Source organism: Serinus canaria, chromosome 2 (genome assembly GCF_022539315.1).
Source record: "Serinus canaria isolate serCan28SL12 chromosome 2, serCan2020, whole genome shotgun sequence".
Lineage (NCBI taxonomy): Eukaryota > Metazoa > Chordata > Aves > Passeriformes > Fringillidae > Serinus > Serinus canaria.
Window position 1 is genome coordinate 119,962,813 of NC_066315.1, and position 22,437 is coordinate 119,985,249.

General features: G+C 40.7%; 2 protein-coding genes across 5 annotated transcripts in view; both read right to left on the bottom strand.

The window, feature by feature from the left end:
• The window catches only part of RPL7 (ribosomal protein L7), an 886,137-nt gene that overhangs the window by 56,956 nt on the left and 806,744 nt on the right, over nucleotides 1–22,437 (bottom strand). The gene's annotated exons all lie outside the window — the stretch shown is intronic.
• Nucleotides 15,788–22,437, bottom strand: part of STAU2 (staufen double-stranded RNA binding protein 2) — a 171,147-nt gene continuing 164,497 nt past the window's right edge. For all 4 annotated transcript variants that reach the window (XM_050970276.1, XM_030231973.2, XM_030231959.2 and 1 more), the window contains 2 exons: nucleotides 17,748–17,836; nucleotides 15,788–16,907 (listed from right to left, as the gene is read on the bottom strand). In XM_050970276.1, coding sequence (XP_050826233.1) covers nucleotides 16,814–16,907; nucleotides 17,748–17,836 — 183 coding nt within the window. In that variant the 3' untranslated portion in view covers nucleotides 15,788–16,813. The remainder of the gene's footprint in view (nucleotides 16,908–17,747; nucleotides 17,837–22,437) is intronic.

A 22,437-nucleotide genomic window follows, 5' to 3' on the forward strand; every position in this document is an offset into this window, starting at 1 on the left:
TTAGTTACACTGAGGACTGTTACAGCCTCTGTGAGATACAACTATTGGCAATGTCTTGTGTGTGTCAGCATTATCCAACCCAGCTGGTTGAAATATTCTGGATTGCTTCACAGATCTGGTACAGATAGCCTGTCTCTGAGTCAGTGAACTGCCAGGTCACAGTGAAAACATGCTTTTCCTCTGTGCTGTCTTTCTTCACTAGTAATAGCCTAATTTCCTAGGAATTTGACATATACAGATTGTGAATGATTTTGTACATTTTAATCTGATCAGTTGCTCACAGTAACTGATCATTCCTCAAACTGAAGAAACGAAGGTATTTCACAAGGGAAGTCAAACTCCTAAGTCTTCCCTTTAGGCTGCACAAGGTATAGGAACTAAACTCTTGCCTTAAATGTGCAATCACAAAACAAATATAAGTGGTGACCCTGACACAAATCAGAGCAGACTTGATTTAGTCAGAGCACTGAAAGAGTTTGTAGGGTTTTTCCATTTGCCATGCAGCCTAAGGTCAGGTCAGACTGTCCCAGCTGCAGATAATGCAGAACTCTACTATAAGTGAGGGGTAAAGTCTCAATAAGCTCATTGGCTTATTTTTGTGTAATAGCTGTACCAAATGAGTGGCTGACACAGGACTCCACAGGGCATCATGCAGCAAGCAATCTGCAGGACCTGGTCAAATTGCAGTCCAGAGTTCAATGCCCCTTCCAAGGGTGATTTGTGCCTAGATGGAGCAAATCTTTGATATGCTGTGTGGAGCAATCATCAGTCTTAGCTGGCCAGGACAAGGCTGAAAGGTGAAAGAAGTGAGTGAGAAGAAGCCATTTCAATTGAAAAGAGGATTTCAGAGATTTGTGTTCCTGGCATATTCCTGTGCTCAGCAGGGCTTTCCAGCACAAATTAACAATGGACCAATTTACATGTGCTCAGTGGATTTGGGCTCACAGACCAAGCTCAGCCAGAGGATTCCAAGAACATTCCTTGTGGAGCAGTGTTTGCCCTGGAACTGGATGTTGTCCATCCAGAAATACACCAGATGAAGAAGCAGCTGCTAGAAAGGAGGCAGAAATCTGGCTTCCATGAGCCTTGTACATACTGCTCTGTGCTAATATCCATGAGGAAGGGGATTCTCATCTGGATCGTGGATTTAGTAAACAGTAAGGACACATAATGAGTTTATGCTGCAAAGCAAGGAAGACTGACATAAAATGGGTGAAATGTCAACCCTGGGGAAAAACTCAGTGATACAAAAGAGTGCTACGAGTACCAGGCTGGACATGGCAGAGGCAGCATCATTGGTGTCTGCTATCACACTACATGAAAATGGAAATGAGAACCAAGTCTATCAGTGAAGAGCACTTGAGACTGAATCACAGAAGACAGGAAAGGCATATGTCTGTGCTGATCCAGGTCAAACAGAAGTAATGGTAAGATTATGGAACAGAAGCTCCAAACCTGGAGCAGCCTGTAAGCCTCATCTAACAGAACGAGAGATGAGGGAGTGTGGGCTCATCCACGCAGCAGCTTTGAAAATGGGACAGAGTGGCATCGTAGTGCAGGCAGTGCCTGGCTATTTGTGTAACAGGGCCGTGGGAGAGGAGCAGCACAAAGTGGATTCAGACTCCTGCAGTGCTGCTTTTGGTGGGTGCACTGAGCCAGCCCAACTCCTGTGCCGGTGTCAATTGGGCCAGGGCCCACTTGTGTGTCTGTGCAGGGGTCTCCATGCTGTCTTCTCCTTTAGCCTGGGGACACTTGGCCTAGCCCAGAAGGCAGCAGCTCAGGCTCAGCAGGATGTATCTGCTCAGGATTCTTACTAGCCAAAACCAGCTAAGCCATTTTGCAGCCCAGGCTGACTGTGACACCCACAGTGGCCTCCTACTGTCGGTAATTTCCAATTGTCCATCAAATATGAAGAAGACTCAAGTGAAGTGGTTCTTAGTATAGCTTGATGATTATAAGTAATGGCAACTGAATATATGTTTATGTCCCAAAGGTGACTGCACAGGAATTAGGCTGATTATTGCTCGGAGACCTCTACACGCCACTTGTAAAGTCAATTGGGATTTGGGGCAGGTCTCACTCATGTTTAATTTCTTAAAAAGCACACAGCTGTTAAGTTCACGATACTGAAGCATCAGCCATGAATACACATTTACCTGAGGAAGTTGTGGTGTAGCTGTGACAAGGGTGTATTCTGATGAGCTTAAATATGTGTCATGTAGCTGCCAATCACAGCTGAGTCAGACAGGTCCTGACTGCTGGAAGTGGCAGCTCAGGCTTGTCGTGTCCCCTTTTCTGAAGCATAATACAAGCTGCTTCACTGGGTGGTGGATTAGTCTTGAAGACCTCCATTACCTCTAGGTTTTGGAAACAGGTTCTAGAGTTCTACAAGTCCTTATTCTCTTTAGCACATCTACAGCACATCAAACTATTATATTAAACATTTGCAATGATAATCAGTTCATGGGAAACTGCTCCTAGTATTTGAACTTGCCATTCTTTAAATGAAAAATCACTCAGAGTGATGGCCAGGAAGAAATTATTGTTTCACAATGATCAGAGCATGAAAAGGTACAAGATGGGTTTGCTTAGATAATTTCTAAATAAACATTCAGATGAGACAAGGCTGGGGAAACACGAGCCATGATAATGAATTGCATGTACAATTTATAATGCAAAATATGTTGCCTCTTTGACTTAAAAAGCTGGGTGCACTGTTGAGAAACACTGAAGTTCAGTTTGTTCATGCTGAATGAGGTGGGGCTCCAACTTCCCCGAAGTATTTTGGAAATCCCTACCCCTTCTTTTCATGATCTTCAATGCAGCATGTCTGTGGACTTGAAACGCTTCCTAACACAGCCTTTCTGGCCTGTAGCTTACCTGAAGAGATTTGACCATGCTGCTGAACATGTAGTTCAAAAAGCCAAGACTCTGCTAAATTCTGACACTGTCAAACAACAGGTTGAATTTTCTTCAGTGGTCTTGAATCTCTGTGATTACATCTTTAACACATCAATAACTTAGCCTCTGGTTAGCAAGGATTGCTGAAGCATGACTAATCAGCAGATGAAAGTGTCTTTGTGGGGATTAGCTTTAATGAAAAGAAAAGGGATAGTTATTTTGGTAGTTTGAAATCTTCCATAAATCAAAGCGAATACTGACAAAGCAGGTTCATATGGTAAGAATGAAGCTATTGTGAATAAAATTAAGGGAACAGCTACTTTTATATAAATCACAGGCCAGGACAGCATTTGTAAGAGAGTTCATGGGAACAAGATCATTTAACTTCTTCAGGTGTAAATAAGTGATATTTAGCTAATGTTAAAGCATCCCTAAAGAAAAACAGATGGATGACGGTCCTTAGTAGGGAGTTTCTTTTTGGGTTTAATTTTTTTTGCATGCAAATAATACCCAGCTACTTTATCTTGACCACTTTATTCTGTGCAGGGACAAACATCCAACATATAACTTGGTCTTTACCACTGCCAGAGAGGAAGACATAGGAAGAGAAGCTTCAGCCTTGATCTCTGATAGGAGTTGTTTCTGTCTGGTGTAAATTAGACAGTTTCTTCATCTTCTATAATGTGGCTTGGAGGAGCTCACTGGCACCATGGGGATAGTGGCAAATAGAAAGAAATGCAAACTCCATACCTTCTGGGGAGTATTCATGTTCAGATCCTGAACTTTAGACCTCCTATATAGTCCTGTGTGGTTAATGTGCTGTATAAATAATCACCTCTTGAGCTCCTCCAGGCAGTGACTCAGAGCACCCACGCTGAAAGCTTAACCCTCTCCGATGACTGTATGGGAAGGCTGGAGTTAGACTGTATGTGTGGAGGTACCTTACAGCTCCCTTCCCTTTATGTTCCTCTCTTGGTTTATGCTGTGTCTTCTCCATTCTTTATTGTGACTTTTGCATTTATCACAGATAAATTATCACAGATGAGTGACTGAACCCCAAATTCATAATGTTCCAGGGGGTCTCTCTGCCTCTGAGCTAATGGAACATCCTTTCAGCTAGCCTGAGGCAAATGGAAAACTGCTCAGATCCAGGTTCCCTGTCACCTGCGCTTTTGTACTGCTATCATATGCACTGTTTGAAAAAAAAAAGCTTATAAAACATTCAGTATGCATGCTGCAGACACTGATGTAAATGGTGACTGGAAATTACAAATGCTTGCTCATCTCTCTAAAGAAATGTGGCATTAAAGGTAAGGCTCTACACAGAAATATTGGCTTAAAGTACTGCTCAGTTACGCTTTTGGAGAGCTTCCCATCTTTCAGTTTGGGTGGTTTTTGCTGGTTTTTTTCTTTCATGCTGTCTTTTTCTTGTGCTCTTACAGTACAAGCTTTCGTGAGTCTCCTGATCAAGTGACAGAGCTCTACTGAAGAGTTCACAAACCAGGGCCTTGCTCTAAGCTGCTCAGAGCTCAGCTTGTTTTCATACTTTTAGACAATTTCCACATAGCTGAGGCTAATGATTATATATTTAATATCCATCTCTTTTCTAACCAGTGCCAATTTTTCTTTCTCGCGATACAAACATGCTCTGTATTCAGAGTCAGTGGAAATGTGTGGTGTGTGTGTGTGTGTGTGTCTGGGTTCTAAAATTAGTTTGATTATTTCAAGTTTTCTAGGAAAATCAAAGCAAATGACTGTGTTGTTACATAGTGACAAGAGTAGAAATGAAAAATAATTTTCATGGCAGAATTTACCATACTGCCTATTATAATTACTCTTCTATTAAGTAGTTTTTAGGGTCATGGGGAAAAAAGAAAAACCCCAGACCAACCAAAAGCTCTGTAATTCATGATGTTTACATGATTCATAATTTATAATGGGAAGGGAAAGGAACATTATGTGAAAAAATGCTATGCACATTTTTGCACAACATTCTACTGGTATATGAATCATGCTTGTCTTGGTTAACTCAAGGGAAATAATCCCAGTAATGTATGTAAGGCAGTCATGCCCACATGTCTGGGGTTTTTTATATCCAGATTTCAGTGGAAAGAGAGATACTTTTTAAACAGATGGCAAACAAGCCCCTTTCCCCCATCTACTTAACAAATTTAATAACATAGCTAATTATAGGACTGTGTATGTTAATCCATTCATGTGCTTGCTCCATATATTTAATGTCACAAGTCAAAGAGATCTATGGAATTGCTGGGCAATGGCAGCTAAATTACATCCAGACCATATTCCCTCTTTAGGCATACTTTTGAGACTGAATCTATTGGGATTTTTGTCTGCCATTCAGTACAAAAGCAAATGTAAAATTCTATAGCTGCAGTCTGGAAGTGATGTCAGGAGAAACAGAAATGAACTTAGAGGCTTTGTTTGCCTGGTCTAAGGTGATGCCCCATGTCACATTCATTCTTAAGGGTCAGAGGGAAGAACTGTGGGGACAGTTCTTCCTGGTGAATTTCCCCCATTGGCTGCTGCTGTGTCTTGGGGCCAAGATGCTCCCAGGGCTGGGGGCAGGAGCACCACAGCCATCTGTGGCTTGAAGGACCATTCCCTTCCTCACTCAGAGCTACTGCATGTTCTTTAATCTACCTGGACCCTCCACTCCACTGTGGAGGACTGGTCACAACTCATGGAATACTAGAGCAGGCCACCACCGATCCCAGCACATCAGGCACCTGCCAACACCTGCCTGTGGAGGGGCAGCCAGCACCAGGAACCACCTCCAAGTCTGTGGAGCATCAGCCCCATCTTTGACTGCAAGCTGCAGAGAGCTGCCTGGAGGTGCAGCTGGTGCTGTTCTGCATGTGTTACAGCTGAAGCATGTGTGACAGTGCTGATGTTTTGAAAACATGCCTTTGTGAGGGGAGAGGTGTGCTGATCACCCCGGAGGACAATGGCTCACTTGGCTGTGACTGACAGCCCGCTGTACCTTGTACCAATAAAAGCCTCATCTCAAGTGTCAGATGCTCTGAGTAAATATATATGGGGTTCTTACATCAAAAGTTTTCTGTACAGTATGGAAAATGAGCTCAGAACCAGACCATCTCCCAGCTAGTTTTGTGTTTGTCATATGTAAAAGATTTTTCAGGCAGGAAGATCTGGCTGTTTATGTCATGAGTTCTTTTTATGTAGAATTCAAAGCATATTACTAAGAAAGTATAAAAATTTAGGTTAAAAAACGTGAAACTTGTAAGAGAAAACAGTAATACTGTCTGGAACAGGTTAAATACTAAAAAGGGCAGACAAAATTAAGAGTATCTGAGTTCCATAATCTGTGGATCTGCCTACACATATCTGTTTGCTTCAAGTGCCCTGTGTGATCTGTCAGAATTATTTAAAAACTTTTAAAAATGTATGGAAATGAATTTAGTCACGTATCACAGACTAATTCAGGAAAGAGAAGAGTCTCACAAATCACAGAGGGATTAAGGTGGGGGGGTGGGGATTCAGAAAAGTGAGGGTTGGTGACGTCTGTTTCTGTGCAAGTGCCATCCTCACCCTCCAAGTGTAGGGGCGAGGTGTCTCTCAGTTCATTTAACCATTGTGACACCCATTTGGTTCCCACAAAATGCAGAAAATTCAAAATATTCATGCTGCAGAAAGTGACTGAAAACTAATCTCCTGTTTGAATTTCCCTGTCAATTCCTGTTATTTTGTTAGTTTCATAATAATTTTTTTTTCTCCCAGATTTTGACTCTTGGAGCTCTCAGAAGAGCCAACCTGTAGTGAATGTATGGGTTCCTACACTACCCCTCAGAAATGCAGTGGGTTTTTCTCCAGGCACTTGGCCTGTCCCTAGAACTCTTGGTGGCGTGGAGGTGCTGATGTTCAGCCTGTTTCTGCTGCAGGCTTGTGCCTGAAGAGCAACAGTCTCATACCTCTGGGCAAAAGCCTTCGCCTGAAAAAGCCTTCCAGGAAAGATTTCCACTGAGACCAGCCCAGCAACTCAGCCTTCTCTGCTACTGCTGGCTTCCTCTGGAGCCACATCTCGACCTGTGCTTTCGCTCAGAAGGCGGCATCCCTTCAACATTTATCCGAAATGCCTTAAAATCCTAGAACAACCCCTCTCCTGACCCCCATATCCTATACTTCCCCCATATCCTATACTTTCATCTGCAGGTTCCTTTTAAAAACAGAGCATGCCCTGCCTGCCTGTCTCACTGGGCAGAGAGCCTAGTGCCTGTCGTCCTTGATGTCTTTCTTACTACTTGCTTCAGCTGGTTGTTTTCTCGGTATTTAAAGGCTTTGTTGTGTCCCACACTTTCAATTAAGGAGGAAAAATGCTCTCTGTTGTAAGAGTGAAACTGGCGGTTGTATACTTTGGTTTGTAGCATAAACAGTTGCACAAGGATTCATTGGCAACCTTCCCTTCGCTAAGGAGGCTATCAGCTAAATGTCACAGATGTGCCTGGGACTTGCCAAGAGCTGGAAATGCACTGGGAAACTTCTGAAAATGCCCTCAATTAAAGGAAAAAAAGAGGATGTAGCGGACACATGTTAGCTGCAGCAGAGGCTGGAGACTCTCTGAGTGTATGGTCAGCATCTCTTCTTGTGCATCCCTCCTTTCCCCTGGAGTCTTCTTCCTCATGTAACTTCCTCTGGAGTCTTCTTCCTCTGTCTCTCCCTCTGCTCAAAGCCAGTCTTCCTCTCATTGAGGAAGAAGTGAGCAGCTCATTTCTTCCGTGTGGCCTGTAAAGCTGAGCCTTTCCTTATCAGCAACAGGATCACAAATAACATAAAGCATTAAAAATGCCCTGGCCCCTTGACACCTTCGTTATAACTAGAGCAACAACATGCCCTTGTTGCTGGAATGCTTGCCCTCCCTTCCCTCATCACCCATCATCACTTCATGGTTTAACTACAGCCTAATCCTGCAAACACTTCCTACCCAGCAGAGCACTTACCAGCCCCTAAGTAGCCCACTGACATCAGTGGATTATTCCAGGTAGTACGTCCTAGGAAAGCTAAAGAAGTGTTTGTACCACTGGGCCGTTGGCTTTGCAGGCTCGTGGGGGATATTTCCTTCTGTCTATAAAGAGCCCTGCACACGCACGGCGCTGTATAAATAATTAATAATAACAGAACTCACACTGAACTAGCACATAGGGGAATTTGTACCCCTGGCTTTCCTGGCTGCTAGAAGGAAAATCACAGAATTATGGTGTTTACAGAAAGCCTCCTGATAGCATATCTGGGTTTGTGGTGTTCCCCGCACTTTGAGAAAGTGTTATCTCTTCCTCTGCACCAGAGGAAACATTGAAGGACCTTCACCTGGCAAGAAATGCGCAGGAAACATATTTTAAGTTAATCCAAAATCTGATTAATATCTCCCAAAGGTAAATTAAAGCTCTTATCACCCTGTCTAACCTTTAATTGCACAACACAGGAGGTCTGGGTTTCATCAAACTATTGACTCTTTTTGTTTTAGGATTTCTTTGGCTTTCAGCAATTTTGCACAAATTATTCCTTGGTGAAGGCCTTAAGCAATAAAATAAGCTGCTAATTTTATTTCCAATGGACTCACCCTTTTTGTTCTCAAATTTTGTTGAACTTTTTTCTCTCAGAAATATGATGGAATGCATTTGAATAGATCCAAATTATCAAACAAAAATAAAAGATTACACCAGGAAAAGCAAATATAGAAGTAAAAACAGAGCTGAGAGGCCACAGAAGTTTGAAGTTCTGTGTGATGTTACAACACAACTTCTGGATTAGGGAGAAAAGCAAAATACTCCCTTTATGAATATGATTAAGAAGGAAATCAAACTGAAATTCTTTGTTGGAACATAGTCTCCTCCTAACTGAATCCATGGAAATGAGACTTTCTGTAAAGTCTCTATGTCATGGTCAGCCATTTCTCAGGCTTACATCATCTGTTGCTCAGGGAGAAGTTTATCACTCAAGTGCAGTAGTCATGAAGGAAGGTATTTTCCTCCTCAGGAAGAAGATATTTCCTTGTGGGGAGGGTGATACACCTACCTCACATTCAGCTGCTCTGTTTTCCATGTGCTTTTGCAAACCAGACTGAAGTGTAAAGAGCTGCACACGGTAAGATTACTATGAATTTTTGTGGCATTGACAATGTCTCTTAATAGCAAGCAGAATATAACTTTACACCTCCAAAGAGAGCTTTAGCCACCAAAACATGGAAGTAAGTCACTGGGCTACATTTCATCTCCAAAGAAAAAAAATCCATTTTTTACAGAATAATTTAATGTTCAGAAAGTACAAAAGTGAATACAAGTGACTGCCTCATCATCAGCTGATACTGATATTTCCCTATTTTAAGGAAATAACTTGGAACATTAGACTTTTTCTATCCTAGCTGGCAAGCACTCTAAACCCCAAGTAACAGGTATCATATTCCTGTCTCACTAATTTAGTAAATGTTGAATAGATCTGTTGGAGTTGGAGAGGTGCATGATGCCTTGTTTCAGCAGAGACTTCAGCCTGGTGGACCAGGGCCGTCCTGAAGCAAGATGCAGAGGAAGAAATTAGTCTCCAGTCTTAGCTACTGAGTAAAAAGCAGATTTTTGTTGGCAAGAGTTCCTCCTTCACCAGTATGTTGTATCATGCTCAAAGCAGTAAAAATCCCTCAATATCTACAGGATAGGGTATCCTCTCCTTGGGAGAAAGGGAGGAAATAGTTGATATGGCTAAGTTCAAAGTGTTTCAGAACATTCAGAAATGGAGATTTACATGGGCAATCCTGTGCCTTGAGAAGCTGTCTCTCTGCACTTTTAGATGTTTTGTGTTAGATCTGGGATACACAGAGATTTTTCTACACTTAGCTTGTCACCAAGTTAGGGGAACCTAGTTTGGCACTGAAACATTTGTGTATTTAGATTGTAGGTGCTTCTGTTTTCAGTTTGGCAGACAGATCATTTGTGTACATATATTCACATGTGCATAGACACATGCACAAATGTGTGTGGCTTGAATCCATTCACATAGAAACACACAAGTGTATACGTAATATTTAACTAAAGTGTTTATATATAATAAGAAAAGTTTGGGTCCATTTTAAAAAGCTGCTATTGGGCCCTTTTTACAGATCTTGCAAAACTGCCAGTTTGTCTTAGTTCTTCAACTGAAAAAAATATGAAGGACTTCTGTTTGTAGAAATAAAGGGGATTTTGGTTAACCAAAATTTAAAAGAAAACAGCAAAAAAAAAAAATCCTGAATGTTATTAAGTCTCTAATTTCTCACAAACTCTTGTTCACAAAAATGTTTTCACAGTATTTTTGAAATATGTGTGGAAACTTTGTCTTCAGCTGTTGTGCAAACACAGCAGTTGGGAGTACAACTGATGCTAAGGGAAGAGACAGAAATCCTTAAGGCACAGAAGCCTTACACTTATCCTTTGGGTGTCTGCAAAATCTGCTGCAAAATTTTGTACATAAGGTTGTGAAAACCTTGACAGTGTCTTTCCCCCTTAACAAGCAGCTTACTTTTGTTAAGTATTCAGAAATAGATCTGCTGGTATTTCAAAAGCAGTTTCCAAACGACTCCAAAGGTGATATCCAAGATAATTGCGACCACTTGGGATCACATTTTCAGAAGACATCAGAAAAACCTCATCCTTTCTGGTATATTTTAACTAAGTCAGTGTTATTCACATTCTGGCCCTGGGTTGTTTTGTCTATGAGTTAGAAGAAACATTGAAATAGTAGCAACATATTTCTCAGTGCTGTGTTGATCACATGCAACAAGTATTTCACAATAATAAGAGTATTTATGTTGAAGTGAGCTGCATAAATTGACTGCCCAGCCTTGGGCTGGGTGACTTTTCTTTTGCAAGGAACTATTGCATTTCTGTGCTCATTTAATTGTTTACTCCTACCATGTATTGTACATGGGAGCTGTAGTCTCTGCTTGCCAGATATTTAACTACAGTATTTCTAGTGCATCTTGTAAACAGTTCCCAATTTTACAAATTATCAGTGGGGTTGAAGTTTCATTCACTTGGTTAAAGTGTAGTTGCTGTGCTGCACTGGATGGGAACTTCTTCCTTGACAAGAAAAAAGTTCTGCACCTTTTTTACTTTATATTTTGTCTCCATATAGGAGGAGGTCGAGTTTGGTTTGCAATAAATTGTCATTTTATAAAAATAGAAGGCAAGAAAGTTCAGCTGAAGCAACTGGGTTACCACAGACAGATGTCATATTTTGATTTTTTTTCCCCCTCTCCTATTTAAACATGTCTACTTTGTTTTGAACCATATGTGAAGACCTCCTATCTTTAAACCTAAATAAATTTTAAAAATTCTAATCTATTTCCAGACAGTTCAAATACAGTTATTTTGGGGTGGGGTGGAAACAGACCATTTAAAAATAGGGAATTTGATAACATTGTCTTTACTATTATTGTCCTGAAATATTTTTAACAATTACCAGTGGTTTAGAAAAAGGAAATTTATGCTTCACATATAATCATAAACAAGAGTACATAAGTAGGTTTAAACGATCTGTTTCAATGCACAAATATATATTTAATATATTGTAGTGAGAAGCATATACTGTTTTGTCCAGAGTAATTTTCTTTTCATTTATTGTGTATTGCTGGATAAAAATTCATAGGTATTCAAGTTCTCCTAGATTCTGGCTATCACAAATAAAGGAAAAAATTTGGGACTTAAATAAGTTATATTTTTATGTTAGCAGCCACTTTGTTTAGCTTTCCTTCTTCACATAAATCAATTATTGAGGTCTCTTTAATTAAGAACAGATTAGAAACATTTTCATTGTTGTTTTTAAAATTTCCTTTGTACTGAAGTGCTATGGAGTTAAAACACCCAGCACAAAAGCGCACAGCCAACCATGACTAACTGCATAAAGCAAATAACAAGCTGTACCATCAAAACCAAGAGTCAGCGCTGCTCATGTGGAATAACAGAAATCATACCAGCAAAACACTTCACACACCTCTCATCCACCGGTGTGCACAGCTCACATCACACCCCAGGAATGCAGTCACCAACAGCAAGGGACTGCAGCAGAGGTAAACACCTGCAGGGGAAGCAGCATTTCCCTGTGCCTCATCCTGACAGCTCCTCACGCCTTCAGCCTGGGGATCATCAGCCATGAGGAGGGAAAGGCAGAGCAAGCTGTTACTCAGGACATGCTTCTCTCCTTGCAGCTCTTCTGGAGGTGTCCCAGGGCAGCTGTGCCAAATATACACCTTGAATACTATTGCCCAGGGCAGGTAACTTGCCACGTTTAAGCCAGAAGGCTGATGGAAGATAGCCATTATCCATTCCCACTGGTCACAGATCCATGTCTCCCCAAGGCACAGAAAATCATCATTCCATGTTGTGTTTAGGGCTCTGACAGCGTTCCTGTCTTTATTATCATTAAAAATCACCTCCCACCCTCTGCTCAGTTTTTTCAGGACTTGCAAAGGCCATTCTTATTTGAGTAAAGAAAATAATGAATACCTGTTTATAGGATGCAACTAAGAGTGGGGCATGCTGGATTTGACTGGGAGAGGATATAAAGATTATCAAGCATATTTTTTTTTAACTTAGTGTTTCGAAACAAACAAACAAAACCCCAGCCCTCTGCCTATTAACTGGAAAACAAGTCCAACTTAAAATTTTTTCTCAACTCACTGCAGGAAATGGGAAACCTTCTGCTGTTTCATGGGGAATTAGAGCAGGCCAGAAAGATGAGAGCAATAACAAGCAGCCACCCACCAATAAAATGCATGTAGTAAAGCACTGTCAGAGAGATCAAGGTCTTTGCAAACACTTTAGGAAGGATTAGATTTCATTGTCACTTCAGGCCAAGGAGGAGGAGATTCCATATTCCTGCAGTCATTCATCCCAGCTACTCCCCTACTCCTAGGGTTCCTCTCTACTCTCAGCCAAAGACCCTTTAAAAGTGCTGCTGATAAGTACTAAATATTTTAAATCCTATGACTATGACTTCCATCAGAGGAAATTAAATGCCAGCTTAATTATCTCTTGAATTCAATGAGGAGACTCTAGCTGAAGGGTAAATTCAGCTCCACTGTGAATGGAAGGGGGATGCTGGGATGGCTGGGAACAGAAATCTGCACCCTGTTCTGCAGCTTTACAGCCCTTGTGTTTTGTATTTGTCAGAAGCAGCACATCTGTCCCTTTGGAGACCAGTGCAGTCTGGAGTGTCCCTGGAGAACAGGGCAGTGTCCCACTGAAGATGATAACTCACACAAGCTTATCCATGTGTATTCCCACCCTTTGAGCCATATCAGATACCCCATTCTGTCAGTGACAAGCCTTTTCCTGTGCAGGTTCTTAGTTTCCTGACCCCCAGAAAGTGTTGAAAAGATTTTTGAGAGGATACCTAAGTGACCTGTTTTCTCTTTAACATAATTCCTGCTGATTAATGAGTTCTATAGGCTCAAAACTGATGACAATTTGTGTTCTGAGTCCTTAAAATAAGTGTTGAGAACACTGTAGTCTGCTAGATAGGCAAACTGGCTGTCCTAGGCTTTATTCCTTATTCCTACCTTATTCCTAAAGACCAGGTTGCACCTTAGATCCACTTCTGTAAAACATGGCATTTGCTCATTTTGAAAGTGCTCTGAGACACAGGATAAGATGTGCGGTACGTGTGTGCAACAGGGAACTAAACTGTACTTGGTGCTTTGCAAACAGAAGTTGGACAAAACCTATTCCTTAAAGAGCACATAATCTAAAAATTAAAATAAAATAAAAAATATCGACTGCTGTCAGAAAAACAAACAACCCTTTTAGAACTAATAGTAACATTCAGACATATTGATACTCTTTCAGTGTCCATCATTGTTTACTTTTTAAACAAAAAATATAAAATCTGTTCAGTTCTACAAATACTTTTTTAGAAAACAACAACAAAAAAATGAGGTTAGTCTAGAAAAATATAGTTGTTTTTAGATTACCAGACTTAATTCTTAATTCCCAGCAGCTTTCAGATACTGACAGCTCAGGAACTAAGAGGAACAGCTGTGAACCCACCAGACTAAAGATTGGAGGCAAGTCCAGTGGCTGCTGCAATATCACTGATGCAAGAATTTTGCTCAAGCTCTTGGGAGGTTTCTAGTGACAATGCCAAACTAAAGTGCATTTCTGTATATGTGTGTGAATACTGCAGGATATTCTTTGAGAAAATAAATGCTGCAGGTGGAACAGACTGAAATCTCCTCACTGACACAGGAACCTTGGAACACCTTAATGACACCAAAATAACACTGTGGTGTTCAGGTGCAGTATCTTGATGAGCTCTGTACAGAGGTCTTTGTGATGCTGCTGGTACCTGTAGGGAGCAGGAACTCTTTCTTCAGATTATTCCAGAAAAAGCTCTGTCAGCCTCCACTGGGGCCTCTGTGATGCAGCTTTTAACCTGTGGCTCGGGAGGTGATTTGAAACTGCCATCTGTGTGCACTTGACATAAGGCTGCAGATTTTCTAACTTGTGATTACAACAAGTAATTAGTCAGCCCTGCTTTTGGAAAATAGTTAGAACTTCTGCCACTATATGACCATCCTCCCCCAGTCTGCTCCATGTTTCTACAGTTTTTAGAATAAGGGAGTGAGCCCCCAACTCAGTTACTTGCCTTGTTTTATGCCAGAATCAGAATCAAGCATAGTTCTTACAAGCAAGAGAATGTGAAAATAAGAGTTTCACAGAGACACTCTTTCTCTACTGTTGCCTTGATTGGAGAGGCTAAATGAGCTCTCTTGGGCCTAGACAGCTGGTTGCACACATTTGCTTGCAATTTGATCATTGAGAATGAAGTGAGCATCACTTTGCTGCACTGGAGTAAGCCTGGTGCTCAATGCAGAGCCCACCTGCAACAAAGCAATTAATCTAAAATTTACTGGGACAGGGAACACACCACAGAGGTTCTGCTGATGCCAGGGAGACCATACTGCCAGTCTTCTTGTCACATTCTCCCCAGAAAGCACAGCATCTTGCCCTTAGGCAGAGGAATGGGTTTGCCTTTTCCTTTTGTTCTTGTTCTCCCTGAGAGGGGACAGTAATGCCATTTGTATCCTGCATACAGGCAGGTACAGCTAAAGCACAGACTGAGGCTGCTTCTGAGCTCTCTGAGCTAAGTCTGATGAGCTGAAGGAGCAGAATTTCTGCTCCAGCTGCCAATTAGGCAGGTAACATATCCCTGAGAAAGGTGGTGTGTAAGAGCTAATTATTTTTGTGTGCTGCAGCCTGAATAACTCGAGTCTGCCAGGTGCCAAACGCCCCTGGAAATCTGTGGGAACTGAAAGGCTCAGCTTGTTCCTGACTCTTTTATGGAGTCAGACCCTAGAAAACTTCAAACTTTTAGAACAAAGGCTCCTTATCTGCCGGGATTGAGAGTGAATCATACCCATGAGAAACATGAAGTAGAAAAAAAGGCCTCCAAGCACAGGTTCTGGCAGAGCAAGATGCGTGTTCCCCTAAAAGCCCATCCCAGAGGTGAATCAATGCCACTGTACCTTGCACCATTTCCTCACATTGCTGTTCCCCTGCTTTTCTGTGTGAGTCACTGAGTTGTGATCTCTGGTTTTGGTGCTTCTACAGTCTTGTGCAATGTTGTCATGGCTGTTATGCAGTTAAGCTTTATCTGTTGCATTAAATGAAATAATCTGTATTTTGGATAGATAAATGACCTAAATCCCAGCATTTCTGGTCTAACACAGTAAGCTTGTAGAAAGTGGTGGCATGAGAACAGCTTGTTTGAAACCTGGCTTTAGTGTGGTAGCCAGTCATTTGTTAGTTTTTCATTGTTTTCTTTTCCTTTTTTTCTCTTAGCTGTCTAACCGTGAGTGATAAAGAAAGAGAAGACACTGTCATTGTACACATGAACTGATGTGGTTTTACTGCATTTGGCCACACATTCAAAAGAAATATGCTGGTACAGAGCAGCCACAGGTCTTATCTCTGCTGCCACTCCTTTCACAAAAGAATGATCTTTACATCAACAGTTTCCACCCTTGGCTTGATAACGTTGCAGTCCTCCCTTTTGCTCTTGGTCCGAATGCAGAGATTAAAAACACTCAGTTGATGCAAACGGTGGCTTGGTACAACACACAGAATGGGGTGTAGGTGTGCTTCACACAACAGAGAGCAGAATTGAAGGGGAAAATGTTGCTTGGAGGCAAGACGCCTCTTTAATTGATTATGGCAAGGAAAATCAATACCATATTTGCTTTTTTCCTGGAGTATATTGAAAATGATCATAACTAACATCTGTTCATGTTAAGCAAATACTTGTCAAGATTTAAACTTCTGTTTGCATACAACTCTGAGTAGTGCATCTTAAAGTCATACATATTCATATAGAATGAAGAATGCATAATGTCTGCATAAAAAGATAAGCTGTATGACTATATATGAAGACAACAACTACAATTCTCACAGCACTGTCATTGGTTAATTTTAAAATATTCAAGCATTATTTAAAAAACAGTAAGCTGAACTTAAAACTACACTACAAAAAATTGTATAACTGAACCAATGCTGACTTGTTTTCCTCAATATTAATCAATTGTAAAGTCTCCCTTTTTTTTTTTTTTTTCCCTAACACTTTTTGTTAATTCATTGTTATTTTAACCTCCAGTAACACGATCAGACTTCTTCTGCCTCTGGGCAATTGAGTTATGCTCTGATCTCGAGTTCTAAGGGAAATGTTCAATTTTATTTTTTTCCACAGTTGAATAAACAGTACCATGTATACTATCTCTCATGTTAGAATAGTGTTGTCTTCACATAAGACTCAAATAATGGTATTAGTCATTCATTTCCTTGTACACATACACCCTATTGCGTGTTGACAGGTTTATAAGGATGCAGTGGCAGCCGTGGGTGCTGGGAAGCTCCTAGACGACAGCCTTTGAATCCTTGCAGTCCTGAGCAATGGTGCCTGAGTTAGTCTGTTTATTGTCTGCTTTCTCTCCCAGATGCTTGACTTGTCTGAAAGATTAATACATTAACAAGAGTGGTAAGGTCCAGGGTTGCACATCTTTAAGACATGTTTATTACCAGATGGCACATGAGATTCAAAGGTCACCGTGGAAGGTAACATTTTAAAGTGAAACAACAATATTTATGTTCAAATACTATGCTGATGAGATCATATGGAAAAATGTTTCTGATTAAATTAGTTTATAAATAGCCCCAATATATCTACTGAAAATTCCAAATGCCACTTTTAGTCTTACTTCTTTTATTCTACTACTTCCTAATTTATTTAGTAACACAAGACTACTTTCTTACATAAACAGAGTAGCAGCTGGAAAAAAATCTTTACTGGATGGACAATCCCACTTTCTTAAATAATTGAAAATCCAGTGTGAAACCCTGTTCTATTGTCTACTGCTTAAAGCTAAATTCCATATCAGAATTTTTTAAGACCTGAAAGAAATTTCGACTTCTAAATTCTCTGAGGTAAAATTCAGCTTGCAGTCATAATGACTTATTGGCAGATAGCTATGCTTATTTACAGGCAATATCATGTGCTACAACACATTTGACAAAAATCATGTTATGCTACTTACACAGAATCCATACAATGGAAAGAAAATCCTTTTCTTTAGCATTTCCACAGGACTATCTCATAGCTAATTAGTAAACATTATCAGTTACACTAAACCTGAAATCATGTTTATCCTCTCAAATTGTCACAAACTGTATGTAAATTCCAGAGAAAATAGTTTTGCATAGGTTTAAAAGGGCAACTAAGCTCTTAATTAACATTTCTTATCTACCATGCCACACAGGCATTAAAATGCAGAGGATTTAAATGGCACTTACTTTTCATGTGATCCGTTCTCAACTTTCATAGCTCCTTCCACTGGATCCAGTCCTTGTTCTGAAAACTGTTTCAAGGCACTTAACGCTGCCTAAAGAAAAAATGAGTTGTCAAAAAACCCACTGGCACAATTATCTTAGCACCAAATGAAGGAAGGTGTGCTGATTTAATAATTTCCTGTATACTAAAGCCATCCAGCCTACAGAGCTAAGAGAGTGGGTGCACAGCAGCTCCATGATAAAGAGCTGTGCTTTTGCATGGATTGAGGAGATCTTCTTCCTGGGCATATCAGTGACTCCCATGCCAATGCAAGCTTCATCACTTATAGAAAGAATAGGATATACTTTCAGGATTCTTGGCTTTCTGGCTGTAAAGTCTCTCCAGCTTCCCCACATGCTTTCCTAGAGCCCACACTTTTCCAGAGATCCTATGGACAAACTACTGAGCTTCAAATGGTTGCAGAAGGTGTGAGAAGTGGTAAGAGGGTCAGCAGGACACTACCAGCACTCCAAAGCCAGATCTGGAACAATGTTACAGCCTGATGTCTTGTACACAGGTAGTGAAATGTGCTAATCAGGGGGAGCCCGTATGGGGTGACTGGGGAGAATCAGGAACAGAAGAACAGTCCATTTTTATCTAACATTTTCCATTGCATTCTTCATTGACCAATTTCTGCCTCATCTGCTATGAGTCCTCTCTTCTTCTCTTCTCTCTATCTGCTTTGGTAAAAAAAAAATTGATTCAGGAAGGTTGATTATGAAACTCTCTGACATCACATGGCCGACTTTGAAGATAGAGCCAGCACAATAAAACAGCTGAGGTCACTTCTACTGAGAAGGTGAAATGTAAAGCAGAACCGCAAAATGGATTTTGCTTTTTAATCACTTCCTCCTGAGATGCATTCAGAACTAATCACAGGGGAAAGAAAAGGTGACTTTTCACATTGGGCCCTAAGCTAACACCTCAAGCAGTGGAACTGACTGGAAGCCCTAATGTGCTGTTCACAGTGAAGCAACAATTGCTGCTCTCTTCTTATTTGTTGGGACAGAGAGAATCTGTGACTCTATCATCCTCCTTTCCCTCACAGAGCAGGAACCCTGCCTGGAACAGGAGCTGCCACATGAAGTATTAGATTTGCCTTTGTACTAATTCTTTGCCTGGATTCTCTCAACAACTCCTTCCCTTTAAAGGTATGTTTATACAACTTAAATGTTATTAGACAATGTGTATTTTGGTGAGATGAATAACAGCACAAAAATTGCCAGGCTGCCCCAAAGTAAAAGACCATGTGTCCCATATTTGTCTCTAGTAATAACTAGCTGCTAAAGCCTCAGAAGGCTGTGCAAGGCACTCCCACCCATCACACATGAAAGTAGAATCTTTCTAGTCTGTGAAATGTTATGGTTTGTGCCCTGACAAAAAAACAAACAAACAAACAAAAAAGCTGAACATTTTATGAAGTCTCTTGGTAAACCTCAGATTATCACAGTTACCTACAATCCACCTCACCTTTACCATGTGTTCTGAGCCCCCTGTATGAGATCCCACTACTGGATCTTTCACTTTTGTCACCCACTGAGTTCCACAGAGAGAATTTTCTCTTTCCTCATTTCTTCTGGTTTTCTTGAAGTTTTTATATATTTCCATTCTTCACAAAAATTCTTCCTCTAGCAGCTCATAGTGTCCCTCCACAAGTTTCACATGTGCATTCTCCACTCCTATAAGACCTAACCACCATCTGTCTTTCCATCCTTGATCTTGACTGCACAGCAAAATCACTGCTCATCACAAATAATTCCTCCAGTGGCAATGAGGATTTTCAGCTACTGTCCTTGTAACTTTTCTGTTCCAGTAACCCAACATACATCTTCATTCCAATATGTCTCTCCTCCTCCTCTCCCTGAGGTCCTTTTCATCACAATGCAAGCATGACTTCGTGTGAGGAAGGGGAGTGATTTGGGCTCCTGTGCATCCTTGTACTTCAATTGGTCATGGGTTAGCAACTGTGAGAAAGAATCCAATGGGTAGGGACTGGCACCCAAGAATCTCCTGTCTTCTCACATCCATTTTTTCCTGATGCACATTAGCAAAACTATCAGACTCTCCTTCCTTCTTATGTAAGGTAAACCAAAGCCCATTACCAGGTAGCACTGCAAGGAGGGAAGGAAGCTGAGACATCAGCTCCTCCCACACAGTTAAACTGCTGCCTCACATGTTTCTCAACTCACCTTGTTTACTTTTTCTTACCCACTCTTAGCTTCCTGGTCTGATGTGTGAATTGTAAACTTATTGTGGAAGAACTATGTGTTCAGGTTATTTGTTTGTACAATGACTTGGACAAAAATGCCCTGATCATAGTTTGTAAGCAGAGCCAAGTAAAGTTTCATTCAAGCTAAAATCACAGATTGATCATATGATCTGCAGAACAGTCTGGTCTCAATTAGGGGCACCTGAAATCCCAAAACCATCAAGAGATTAATTAGGCCAACGCAAACATCCAAATTCTAGAACTGCTGAGTAGCTCTGTTACTTACTACTGTTTTACTCACAGAGCTGACTACTTGCAAGGCATCCCCCATTAATTACAGAACTACAGAGCAGCTTTCAGGGTTGTTTTCCAGGAAAACTGATTTGAAACTTCCTAGATGAACATTAGCCACTAGCTTAATAGTGGCTTAATAAACAGATCAAGAGAGCCCCTGTCCTCTTCTAACAGCAAGGGAAGAAGTACTGCAATATAAAATAATGAACACTTTGCCTATAAGCGTGGATTATTGTGGCAGTGGGAGTATGGGAACATATGGCTGTCAGTAAAGTAAATACAGATCAATTAGAGAAAACATGTGAAATGAAAATACAATTCAAGGTGTTCAATGATAAGCATGTTTAATATCAACACAATTTCCAAATCCTAATGCCTGTAACATGGTGTAGTCTCATTTCATAATCTCACCCTTCTTCAAGCCGTGCCTTTCCCAAACTGAAATATCACATAAAAGATAAAATCTCGGACCTATTGTATTTTTGAAATCAAATATCAGAGAGAGCACTCAGCAGGGAAGCAGTCCTGTTCCTGTATCCTTGATCTGCCAGCTACAGGTATCAAGGTGTTTTTGTGTGCACTGTCAAAGTCTGCATTTTTGCAGCTCCTAAATGTGCTCCCATCCAGGACTCCCGCAGCTCCCAGGACTAAGCTTTTCTTACCCAGGTTCTCCCAATCTCCTATATCTCACAGTCTCTATTTTAACTTCCAGTTTCCTAACATGTTCCAGGTTACTGTGAGGTCTGATTTCTTTTTCATGGAACCATGTCTTACTCTCCATAAACTACCTGTGGGGGTAGCCTAATTACTTATATCCCAACATTTGCAACAAGATTTTAGTTTTGGAAAAGTTTATTTCCTTTTAAAAGGTTCGTTCATGGGATGTGGCTGAAGGGGCGTAGAGGAATGGTAGAGAGAGCCTTGCGCTGTACTAAACCTCCCTCCCTTTTCTTTCTCCCATAGCCTGCTTGTATTTGGAAGGATCAGCAAGCTAAGAGAAGCAGGTGAGTAAACAATACTTTGGATCTTAATTGATGTCTTTAATGTTTCTTCTCTCCCCACCATGCCCCTAGACAGACATGAAGATGCTGGATTCAGGAAGGAAGCTGGTAGCTTAGAGGCTGTGACCTGAATAGTCAGCAGAGCGACACAGAGCTCAAGTAATCTGCAGTGAAGAAGAGTTACAAGCAGACACCAGGGTAATTTAATCCATGATTCAATTCTATTAGTCCCAATAGATTTACACCACTTGGCTTAAATATAACTTATGAATGGCAGATAACTTAGGTTAAATGAAAAGGAAAGAAAAGAATGGAACATTTGACAGTGAATCTGGTGAACAATTTCCTCTTTCAAAGGCTCAACACTTCCTTCCATTGATATTTTTCTTACAATAGAGCATCTGCACAGATACAGAGAAATTTTTCTCTCCCCCAGAAGATTTTACAACTGTTTTGTGAGTGAAGCCCCATAGGTTACAGAACAGATGTCCTTACACATTTCTTGTATCGCTTGTTTTCTGTGTAGCTACAACAGTGCCAAAAATCCGATGCCAACAGGATGCACGGCGCTGCTAGCTGTTTGTCTTGGCTGCCATTCCCATCACTAGTATGTGTGTGTATCAGGATGGGGATGGATGTTTCCAGTCATTTTTTAGCTTTCCTCAAGTCAATTGGCTATTAGTAAATAGCACTGAAACTTGTAAATATTCTTCCTGTTTCTCACTCTGAGGATTAAGTGTCTTACAATGACAAACTAGTAATATTAGATCATTCTCTAGCAAGAGCAGCAGACAGGCACTCCACTAGCCCACATGCATTTAAGATCACATCCTCACAATAAAATTTTCCCGTTTGTTTTAACACAGTATGTGGTTTGTGTTTTTCCTCTTAAATCTATATTACATTTCAGCTTATTCCATGAAACTGAAAATTGTAAAAGTTTGTTGTTCTCTGTGGCTCTTCCAGTTGACTTTACCAAGGAGGTCTGAGACAATCCTAATAAACACACTGCTCCATACTGTTAGTTCACTGGCAATATGCCTCCTAACATCAATTTTTTAAGTACATGGAAAAACATATTGAGATTGGCCTTGATCAGTGTTTTCCAAAGACATAAAATTACAGGCAGAAACTGCAAGACTGACTTGT